The sequence below is a fragment of the Clarias gariepinus genome, chromosome 19 (genome assembly GCF_024256425.1).
Source record: "Clarias gariepinus isolate MV-2021 ecotype Netherlands chromosome 19, CGAR_prim_01v2, whole genome shotgun sequence".
In the NCBI taxonomy this organism is placed as follows: Eukaryota; Metazoa; Chordata; class Actinopteri; order Siluriformes; family Clariidae; genus Clarias; species Clarias gariepinus.
Genome location: NC_071118.1, coordinates 26,742,501 through 26,754,476, shown reverse-complemented (window position 1 = coordinate 26,754,476; position 11,976 = coordinate 26,742,501). Strand labels below are relative to the sequence as shown.

Below are 11,976 nucleotides of genomic sequence, written 5' to 3'. Positions count from 1 at the left end.
TATCTGCCCCTCTTAATGAATTAGCATTTAGCATTTCAAATAACCGTGTCTCATTACAATGACAGCCTTATCTTAAAAACAAAAAACAAAAAAATTTTTGCCCATTAAAACAGTTAAAAAAATGTGGGCAAATATATTTTTTAAAATGTATTTTAAAATCATAATCATTGTTCTGTCTTGCTTCGATTAGCTTCCTGAGTTTATGAAAAAGGCTAATCTTTAGGAAAATGTTAAAGGGGGGGGGGGGGGCGATAAACCCTGTTTTACTTTTTTATTTATAATTAAAAAGCCAAATGATTTCTAAGTATCCTAAAATAGAATAAGTTAATTATGTTATTCATTTGTAGCTTGTTTTGAATAATAAATCTCTTGTATCAAACAGCTTAGCTAGCTAACTAGCATGAACTAAAGCACACAGCTAGTTTAAACTAACTGCAGGTTTTCCCTCACATAATGACTTAATAAAACCTTAAAAAATGTGAATGAAAGTCACCAATTGTGACACCATTGTCTAATTTGTGCGCTCTTTTATTTTTGATTGATAGGACCAAAATAACCTAAAGGTAATACAGTGAAACCTTGGAATGCGAGTAACGTGGTTTGTGAGTGTTCTGCAAGACGAGCAAAGATTTTTAATTTTGAAAAATTGGAAAACGAACAAGTCTTAGTTTACGAGTCCCAAGTATCATGTATCACTATCAAAACATTCTTGTTTTGACGCTAGCGTTTTTTTTCTCTCTCTTATGCTGCGGCATTGTGGGTAATCGTCACCTCTGCTGGGTCTTAGTGCGTGTCTCTTACTGGTATAATCAACATCCATGCATGCGTCTTCTGTCTATAACACTGTGACCATGTGTGTGTGTGTAAAACATTTTATTTTGTGTCTGTATGCGTGTGTGTACAGTCTCATTAGAGAGGTTAAAGATCCATTTTCTCTCTCTGTACGCACACACACACACGCAGACTCTTTCTCTCTGCTCTACACAGAAACACTGCTTTGTCGCGATTCTTTTTAAAGGTAAAGTGCAGGTTAATTTGTTTTATTTTTATTTAGAGCAATGATTCTGTTAGTGTGTCGCTCAATCAAGTGTCATTAGAGAGATTTCTTGTTTATTTTCCCTATAAAACAGTGTTTCTGTTGTGTGGGCTTGTATGTGTGAAAAGGGTGGAGGAAGGATTTATTTTTTTTAACTTTTTTTTAAGGTAAAGTGCAGGTTAATTTGTTTTATTTTGACTTAATACTTTGTGTTAATTATTTTTATGTATATATTTGGGGGGGCGGGGGGATGTGGAACGAATAATTTGAGATTCCATTATTTCTTATGGAAAAGTTAAATTTGGTTTATAAGTGTTTTGGAATACGAGCCCGCTTCCAGGATGAATTATGCTCCAAGGTTCCACTGTACTGAATATAACTTAGAATTCCTCCGACATGTTATTGGTGTTTTTCTGTCTAAAGTTAGTTTAACAAATATTGCTTGTATTGGTTATAATAAGAAGGGATCTAAAATAAATAGTTTTTATTAAGTAATGACTTTTTACAAGTGGCACAGGAGCTTTGAGGTTAGCACTGCCGCCTTGCACAGCCGGGATCCGGGTTCAATTCCCTACCAGGGTCTGTGTGTGTGGATGTTCTCCCCATGCTTGGTGGTTTTCCTTCGGGTACTCCTGTTTCTTCCCACAGACATGCAGATTAAGCTAGTTGATGCCCATAGTAAGTTTGTATGTGTGTGATGTATTGGCACCCTGTCCAGGGTGTACCCCGCCTTGTGCCCTAAGTCTCCTGCGATAGGCTCCAGGCTCCCCTGCTACCCTGTATACAGGATAAATCTGGGTATGGATGATGAGTAAGTGAGAATGAGTAATTTTTTACATTACAGCATTTTAATGTAAAGAAAATTACTGGGTCAATAGGATGATTGAAGCACTTTGTCCACTAGGAGGCAGCATTCAAGCATGTCTCTCGTGTGGATGCTGCATAGGAATCCTTCCTAAGGTTCATTTTTTTAGAATCTTTTTTCATCTGCCTAAACTAACTTGATGATTACTCAATATTTTGAGTTCAACATTTTAAACTAAAGGTGTGGCAGTTCATAAATGTCTTCATCATGTGTTTATGGAATGCAGGGAAATTCCACGCCTGCCTCTCTACAGATTTACTTCAATAACATTATGTAAAATGTACAAGAATATTTTGTCTATTTATGTGAGCCAGAGGCAATTTTTTCTTATCCCTGACAGACAAAACACTTTAGGTCAGTTAAGTTCACATTGTTTATAGCTGAGTCTGAGTCTGAGGTGTAGACTAAACTCGTTCGATTCGAATCTCAGAGCGTCTTCAAAATGTCTAATGAGTCCTTTTGGTGACCCGCTCTTGTAAGTCAATTCTCTTAATCGTATTATTAAATTTGCTGTTTTTTTTTTTTTCAGGCAGTACGAATGTGACTACAGGTCTAACTTATACAACATTGTACGATGTGATGACTCAGTAGGGAAGCAGCTCTCGAACACTCTCGAATTTATCAAGTAAGTGTGTGAATACAGTACAGAACGTCTTGCAGACAAAGTACGCTCAGTGTGCTTAGTTTGAAATATGAAGTGTCAGTGTGTGTGTGTGTGTGTGTGTGTGTGTGTGTGCAAGGATCAAGCTGCCATTTCGACAGAGTGTAGTCTGTATAGGGAAGTCCATCAGAAAACCCCTTTAATGGACGAGTAAAATCGTGAAATGTACTGTATTTGCAGTCTCACTTTCAAATTGAACTCATCTAGGCAAGCCTTTTTGCAAAAAAATTGCTATTCAGCAAAATACAGTTTCTGGCCTGGTTTATGACTGATGAAAGATAAAAGGATGTCTATTGCCACGCAAGACTGACCTTAATGATCTGCTATGATTGGTTTCAGAAAAAAAAAGAAAAAAGTGAAAGTTGATTGTCAACTCAGAACTTCTGTTTATTTCCCCCCTAACTCACAGGAAATATTTAAACTACTTCGTTTTTTTGATCTTTTTTTTTTTTTCTGTCGTTTGATGGTGTACGTTTTTTGCTCTGATGTTTGGTGATTCATATTCAGTGTGAAACTGATGCACTCAAAGGACGCCTACAAAGGCCAGGAAGGGCTGACACACACTCCGGACACTGAAACACCAGACACGAAATCATCCTTGTTATCTGACTTTTTTTTTTTTTTTACATACACACCAAAAAACCTTATATATATATATATATATATATATATATATATATATATATATATATATATATATATATATATATTTCCATAAGCATAGTTTTAAACTATTATACAATCATACAGCATGTAATGAATTGTGTAGCAAAATAAATCAAAGGGCAAAGTAGACTTTGAAGGAAAAAAAAACCCAAAACAAAACATTTTTATTCATTGTTCTACAATTTGAATGAATTCATTCATCAGTTTGCTCCAGGGATGTCATTTAAATGTACAAATAAAACACATTATCTCCGGTAACTCTGATGATGGACAGCATTCTCATATAAAGTAAAGTGCATCTTTTAAAAATTGTGACTTTTTTTTTTTTTACTTCTTTAAAAAAAAAAAAAAAAAACATTTATGGTTGGTTCTTTCATTAACACATAGTGCAAGTATATTTCCATCACTGGTCGTCCAAACGTTCTACAGATTTACAAATTTACCCTCTAAAGATTTAGTTGTGTGTAGAATTTCTTAAGTATATATAACAATGCATTATCAAATACAGAACAGCTTTATAGGCTCATTATCTTTCAGATTTTGTATTTTTACATACATATAGATAGATATACTGTATATATAAAACATCAGGACATTTTCACAGCGCGAACTCTGATTTAGATGAAAAAGATTACTGTTTTGCTCATAAAGGTTATGAAAGTTGGCTTTACCTTGCTGTACTTTCACAGAGGAAGTGAGAAAATGAAAGCCTCTTTTTTTTTCCTTAAGTGACTTCTTTCCACTTCAAATGTATTAAATCGAGATCATTAATGTAAATGTAAACATCACAGAAGCTCACTTTCTGTTGTTTAAAAAAAAGAAAAATGCCAATTTTTTTTTTCTTTCGTACAGACAAACAAGGACACGGACAAATTTTAGTGTCTTTATATAAAAACATCTTAGCAAAATATAGCCAAGGCCTATTTAAATATGCATAAATAGCTTGAAAATATTTTCTCCATAGCAATTCGAAAACACCTCTGACGTACAATAGTCATTTAAGCTAAAAACAATAACAGTAATATCAAAAAATGACGGACACAGTCCCTGTTTGAATTTCTGTACATGACAAGCACCTGCGAGACACTTTCAAACCGGCAACATGTAGCTAGAAAGAAAAAAAAGAAGAAGAAGAAGAAGAAAAAAGACTATACAACTTTAAGCCATTTAAGGAGTGATTTTAAAAATGTGATTTTTAAAAAGACTTTCAAGTTTGTACTCGTACAACACATCTTTGGGTGTTTTTAATGTTCAAAAGTCTAAATAGTTTACAACAATTAGCAACTTCACCATAAGATTATATAAAACATGATATAAAATATGTACAATAGTGCATACGAAGCGTTGGACACTAATCAAGGGTAAACTAGATATGTCGAGTCTGAAAGTAAATCCAAATAAAAAGTTTTTTTTTGCACTAGCTATCATGATAAAAATTGATCTCGATTTTTGTAATATATAAATATATGTAAAATGAAACTAGTCATCATATTGCTCAGTGTAATGCTTTGAACCTGTTTTGCGGGCTTTTTTTTTTTTTGCCGTTAATTTGCGATAAAATTTCTGACAGCTAAACATTTAATCATGTAATCTTTGCATAGTGGTTTAGATGTTTAATCCTAGCTAGAGTAGATGACGGTTACTTTTCAGACAAACTGATAAGCGTGAAGCTTATTTCTGACAGAGGTGATGGAAGTTATTTGTCCCTTTAAATACCTGACTTACCTGTAAAACTTTGGAATGGAGAAAAAAAAAAAAGAAAAAGAAAAACTAAATAAATTGCACTTAACAGTCTGTGGGGAGGTTTTAGTCCCACTTTAATTTACCCTTGTTAGCAAATACAGAAGCATAAAACAACCAGAAGAATCATAAATACAAATACGTTTCTAAGATATTCATCTTTTTTTTTTATACTTTTAAAATCCCTGGCGTCACATTAGAAAGCTGACGATCAAACATCAAAAAGACATCAGTTATTAAAATCAGCAATTTGCCAATATGATTTGCAAAGTCTCAGAAATTCTGAAAAGCATTTATTCATTTTTTTTAATACTCGAGTGCACAACCCTTCTACACTTGAGTTTGTCCAGTCTTCTCAGTCACGTTAAGGAAAAAAAAGAAAAAGAAAAAAAAAAAAGAGTTGTGCGCGAGCAAAAAAAAAAAAAAAAGGTCATTTTGCAGCTTCAGGAACGGGTGGCGCTCGGTCCAGTCTCACGGTCCAGGGATCAGGGGTCGGGGGGTAAAACGCTGGGTGTGGTAGAACGTCCTCTCTTGCCAGGGCGAAAGCAAACACTCCCCTCTTCCTGTCCACATCCTCTGAGATGAGCTTCCTGTCAGTGAGGTTCTCTCTGCTGCTGCCACCGTCTAAATCCTGCCGTCTTTCTGGCAGTTGAGCAGGCACCGGCGCTCCGAGCGATGGCAGACGCAATCCTTGGTCTCCTTGCAGCGGGTGGGTGTCCGGAGGGTAGAAGAAACTGGAGGATGAGCGCCAGGAAGAGGAGGGTTTGCGTCCCCGTCGTGGCCGTGACACGCGGCAGCTCTGACGCTTGATGTGCCGGTGCAGGTGGTCGGAGCGGGTGAAACTCTTGTAGCAGTGCTCGCACTGGTAGGGCCGCACGCCAGTATGGATACGCAGGTGATTCTTCAGGTCGTAGTTGTGCACAAATTTGGAGTTGCAGTGCAGGCACATGTAGGGTCGCTCGCCTGTGTGCTTCCGCATGTGGATCTTTAGCTTGTCCTGCCTGAAAGATGAAGAAAATAAAAATATTTTTAGCTGGTTGGTTTTATCTTTTAACACATGTACCGGTACCTGTGAAGTTATTTGTTTAAGCTCCAAAAATCCCATCAAGAACTGTTAAAGCCAAAAGCCCATAAACATGCATACATAATGTGCGTGAGTGAAATTTGCCCTACATACTGTAGGTGGAAATAAAAGGATGGGCATGCCACAGTGTTTTTTTTTTTTGGTCTCTTGTCTTCTTGTGGTACACTAAAGTCATATCAACATTTCATTTTTTTTCTACTCTTTTTGGTCGAAACTTTTGTCTTCTAGATTTCTGTTATTCGTTGTTACAGTGTGTATGTGTGTATGTGTGCTAGTTAAGAACTGAAATCTAGGTTGTATTTTCTTGTTACAGTATGGAAACCACTGTGAAGCTCTGACGGAGGCTGACCACAAAATTGCACAAAATGTTTCACAAATGCATTTGCATGACTGGGGTAATGCTCCATGACAGACATTTGATGCTTTTGCAACTTCTCTGTGTTCTATGTGACTGATTTGGTCCGGGTAGGGGTAACTCGCTGACTTTCCTGTTATTCATGACATTTCAGTGTTATGTTGTATGACTATATCGTCTTCAAAAGGCTTTTGAAAACTTTGATGTATAAGCATCTTTAAACGTTGTCCAGAAAGAAAGAAAAAAAAACAACAACACAATTTGAAAGACTTAAGTTGAGGAAACAAAATCTTCCAGCCTTCCAGTCTTGGCAGGTGGATTGTTTCATTAGCCAAGTGATAACCTTCTGTTCATTGTGATTTAAAAGGCTAATATGGTCTCAGGTCAGCAGGTATGACCAGCACCTCAACTTTCACACCTAAACAGTGTGGATCTCACCCCCCTGCCAAGTGTGTGTTCTCAAGACTTGCTCTCAGTGCACCCCTGGAGGAAGCCTTTGGCACACCAGCTCTAAAGTGCGCCCACCTGAGTGCTATCTGGGTTGGACTTAATGTATGCTATGCCCAGTGTCTGTCTTACCTTGTGAAGCGAACCTCGCAGATGGTACACATGTAGGGCTTCTCGCCTGTGTGCGTCCTCATGTGCCGAGGTAGTTTGCCTGCACCCTGGATGACCTTGTTGCAGATGGGACACTGCTGGGACGCTTTGGGCTTCAGCTTCCGCTCTTCTTCCAGCTGCCATGGTGGAAACAGTGACCCTAGGTGGGAGGCTGAGAGGAAACTTAAGTAGTTCCGCAGGTCCGCTTCGTCCTTAATCTGGCCTAGGGAGGGTTCAGGAGCCGCACCAACACTTGGGCTCACAAAGTCTTTAAGGAATTCTCTGTGAAGCAGAGTACCGGGGAGCTCATCTTTTAGTTCCTCTTTGATCACTTCTTTCTTGATGGCGAGATCCAAGGGTCCATTGTCCAACGAGGCAGATGGGTAAGGGTGAGGTGGGCATTGGGGATCTAGAAGCTGCGGGAAGCTTGAAAATTCTGTAGCCCAAATTGGAGGATAGAATCCAGGAAGAAGAGAGGTGAAGCCCGACCCTCTTTCCATTCCCGGCATCTTTGGGTACAGCCCTTCTTGCAAGAGGGACTCGATGGAAAAGTCTTTCAGCGCTCTGCCTTCCAGTCCTTCTTGATCTCTGGGTTTTTCCGGGGTACGGGAGTGGCATCTCTGAGAGTTTGGCAAGTCCCTTTCTGAGTGTTGCTTCTGTTGTGAGCTGCACGCTGGGCTGTCTGCTCCTCGTTCCCTGCCAGTGATGCGGTTCTCCGGTTTTTCAGAAGCTTGAAGAGATCTTTCACTGACATTGTCCTCGTCACGTTCCTCGACCTCGCCATCTTTCGAGTCGTCCTCTGCCTCCTCTGCCATCTCCTCTTCTTCCTCGTCTTCCTCTTCTTCCTCATCTTCTTCTTCATCTTCCTCTTCATCTCCTTCTCCACCACCAGTACCTCCCCCGCCTCCGGTGTCCATGATCTCCAAGCATACGTTAATGATACACGGGATCTCCAGGAGCCGTGCCGCACCCAGGATCTCCTTCACGTTGGAGGGTGTCACCGTCAGTGTCGACGTGTACGCAAACTCCAAAATGGCCGTCAGCGACTCTGGTGCTACAAAGTCCAGCTCATAGACACCATGTTGGCTGGGGTCACCGTCGCCCGTGGCCACGGTGAAGAGTTTTTTGAAGTACTGACTGCATGCAGCCAGCACAGAGCGGTGTGTGCGGTACTCCTGGTCTTTCACCACCAGGACCACATCACAGAGGAAGCCATCACGACGCTGTTCATTCAGACTACACAGGATGTCACTGCTGTGATTCGGGAAGGGGATCCCAATGAGGTCCTCCTCGCTGTGGGCCATAGTCTTATACGAATCTGCAGGGGGAAAGAAAGGAAAGAAGAAAGAAAGAACTCACATTACATATGCATAGATACCACATGTTCCTGACAGAACCTGATTAAGTAAAGAAGGCTTGAATGTCATTTTTTCTTTTTTTAGATGTTTAACAAATCCCTCAAGCACGACTTCCCAGGCTCCACACCTCTTTTAGCCGTCTTTCTTTCTTATCTTCAGCTTTCGGGTTTTAACAAGCCAAGCATGATGTCTGCACCCTGATAAAGTAAGACATACGAAAGTTCCTCTCTCTGCCTCTTTCTTTCTTTCTTTTTCTCTCTACATGCACAAAAACATGCACACACACACACACACACACACACACACAATGTGACATTTGGAAACAAAACACAGGAAGGCAAAGGGGGTCAGCTCTAGTTTCTAGACTAAAGGAAAGAAGTTTGGAGGGCGAGATGGTTTTTATACCCGACGCCTCCCCCTCGACTGTTCTAATATTCTTTAGATTCTTTATTTAATACCCGCAAATTGGTCCCGTTCACTAGTTTGCTCTCTAATTCATATACACCTCCTAAGGAACTCGCATCAAGAGGCACTACGAGGAGTCGTGTGTTCAGCTGGCTTCAGCACACGGGTGAACAGCGACTGAATTGTACCTGTGGATTCACTAAAATGTTTACGCTGCCTTTTACACAGAGAGGTTGGCACCGTCGGCCTTCATTCACAGCTATGAATAGAGCATAATCTCAGAGCGTGTACTTCACGCGGTCAGTGCAGACATTTAGATAGATGCTTTGAGATTCCCAAATCCAAACCAGCCTTGTTGACTGGCTTTAAAGTAAATGAGCAGGTTTTTTTTTTCCACCGGTATCCACAGGCCAACCTCTTTCTTTCTTTCTTTCTTTCTTTTTTTCTTTCTTTTTTTCCTTCTTTCTTTTCTCTTCTTTTCAAACGTGTTCGTTCACGATCTCATCTGAGCCCTTACCAATCAAGTATTGAACATTTCTTGCACTGTTGCTAGGAGACAGTTGCTATAATTACCAGTTTATTAGACATATAGTCTAATAAAGAAGAAACAACATGTCTTTAAATGAGGAGAAGCGCATACTGAACATGATGAGCGGGTCTGAGAGGGGGCGGGGATGTCGTTTAGCGGAAAGAGAAACGCTGCACTGGAGCGGAACAAAGGACTCGACCTGTATTCTGCGCCAAGGGGTTTTAAACTTCTTGTCTTCTTTAATTGCAAAATAAATTCTGCTGATTTATTTTAGTAACCTAATCTGATTATGTCTATAAATTAAGCGCATTATGCAAATGTGCTGAATATTTCTCTGTCTGTTTATACAGGATTTTTTTTTGTTGCATTTGCAGAAGTTATTTCAATTTATTTATTATCTTTATAAATAACATTTATAGGTTATAGATATTTGGATTAAACCAATTTGATTTAAGTCACCAGTCAAATCAAAGGAAATATTTATATTAAGGAATCGATAATTAATATAAATTTGATGATAGCGATTTGTGATTTCTGTCGTTATAACAAAAAACAAACAAACAAACGAACAAATATAAAACACAAACAAACCCTATAACTATGGATTACAGACAGCTGGATCTCCCCAGAGAACCCCAGTTTGAGATCCGCTCTTCTGTATCGTATGCCAGTATAATATTTAGCACTCAAATGTATTATATACACAATACTTAGGAAATTATTATGGTTTTCGTTGAACTCTCTAACCTGAGATTGTTTTCTACCATACGCAAGAATGTCTACGAGCAAGGACGTCTAGAGGTGCGGCAGCAGGACGCTCCTTCATGGAAGAACCTTTCTGTCGAGGCTGTCATGCGTGTACACTTGTCATTTTAAAGATGTATTAAAAGGACACTTGTATTGTTTAAACATGACAGTGCAACACAGAAGGAGAGGGATCAAGATGTCCCCGGAAGTTCTCTGACAGGTTACAAACAAAACAAAACAAAAACATAAAAAATAAAAAGAGAAGAAGAAGAAGAAAAGAAAAAAGACGGTGCCCCTCCCTGGAAAATCCAGCCAAGTCAAACAGGCATTTAGAGCTAAAAACAACAGTCGATCCCACCCACTCTGGGAACACGTGCAACTTCTGTAGCTGCTCAACTCTGTGCTTTTTCCCTCCCCTGTCCTCATAGATACACTCCCATAATTATAGTCTGTATGTGTGTGCGTGTGTGTGTGTGTGTGTGTGTGTGTAGGATAGGAGCAGGATGTGACACATGCTCAGAGCGGGAAGGAGGGCACTGCTTTCCCACTGTAACGTCCTACATGGCTACCACCACGGGCTCACGAGTACGCACACACACACACACACACACACACCCACACCTATCACACACTCACACACACATACAGCAGTGCCACCGACTAACTTTCTTAAGACCTAAATAACCGCTCTGAGAACATAATTCTTCCGTCTGTGCCGTAAAGAACTCTCGATGAGCTTCTTAAAGATTGGATTAGACTCAATCAGACGGAAATAATCGATATTGTTTTTTAGAATGTTCACGGAGAAGAAAAAACCTGCTGGTTAGGAGAAGTGCGGTGTACTGTATAAGCTCAGGAAGATGTATATTTTGTTGGAAATAGTGCTAGATACATAGACAAGACGTAACACCTGCCAGAACAAGGTCAAAAGATAATTTTTTATTTTATCAATGCGATAATGTAATATTAATAAGTATTGTTTTTTTTATAGTAACAATTAATTTACAGGAACCTGTTAGATAGTTAATTAGCGAGTAGAATGTCATTATATACATGTTACTATATAATTGTTAGTGTATAACTGGATAATTGTTAAAAAGTTAAATATTTCCGTCTGATACTGTGTATTGATTAAGTATGGAAGGAGTCTCCAGTTCCGCAAGAAAGTCGTACGAATTAATACATTTTCTGCCGAGCCTTTAGGATGTCCCCGTAACATGAGGTTAACGTACAAATTTGCAAATTGCTTTGCATAACGGTACATCACACCTCTACTGTACATCACTGATTATTTGCCCTGATTAATGCGTTATTCGTTACGCACGGTAGGTCGCTGCTCGACTTGTTAACCACATAGTCATCTTGCTCGGTTCACTGCTACAATATAGGACGAGGTCGAGGCCGCTCGTACGGATCCGTTTTCGAGTGCGCCGAGTATGTCAGGGTGTGAGCTTTTAATCTGTATGCATCATTCAGCTTCACCTGAAGTTCAGTTTAAATGCGTCTTCTTAATCAGAGGTTTTGGTTTTGAGTTCACGGCCGAATTGTGTAAAAAAAAAAAAAAAAAAAAAAAGGCGAAACAACAACAAAAAAAAAAAACGCAAAGCTATGGCGTTCACCTCAGAAACCTAAATGTCACTTAATTGAGTAAAAACAGAAGTAACTTTGATCTTTAAAATAACACACACACACACACACACACACACTGTTGCTGCTGTACTTATTAAGGACAAAACTTCAGAGAGCGTCACTTTGTTGTTTGAAGTTTGAGTCATGGTTCTTTTTTCCTTTTTTGTTTTTAAAAAAAAAATTAATTTTTAAAAATAGACACCGGTGTAGCGTAAAAGACCCCGGGTGAAACGCGGTTCATCAGCTAGGAATAATAAAGTTAAGACAAAACTTTGAGAAAAGTTAAAACAGTTCACATCTCCCA

The 11,976-nt window shown here is 39.2% G+C and overlaps 1 protein-coding gene across 2 annotated transcripts in view; it reads right to left on the bottom strand.

Annotated features, from left to right (window-relative positions):
* Nucleotides 1-3,358: 3,358 nt before the first annotated feature.
* LOC128507219 (zinc finger and BTB domain-containing protein 7C) overlaps nt 3,359-11,976 on the bottom strand; it is a 24,759-nt gene continuing 16,141 nt past the window's right edge. For both annotated transcript variants that reach the window (XM_053477936.1, XM_053477937.1), the window contains exons 2-3: nt 6,987-8,322; nt 3,359-5,969 (exon numbers count right to left, since the gene is read on the bottom strand). In XM_053477936.1, coding sequence (XP_053333911.1) covers nt 5,399-5,969; nt 6,987-8,308 — 1,893 coding nt within the window. In that variant the 5' untranslated portion in view covers nt 8,309-8,322 and the 3' untranslated portion in view covers nt 3,359-5,398. The remainder of the gene's footprint in view (nt 5,970-6,986; nt 8,323-11,976) is intronic.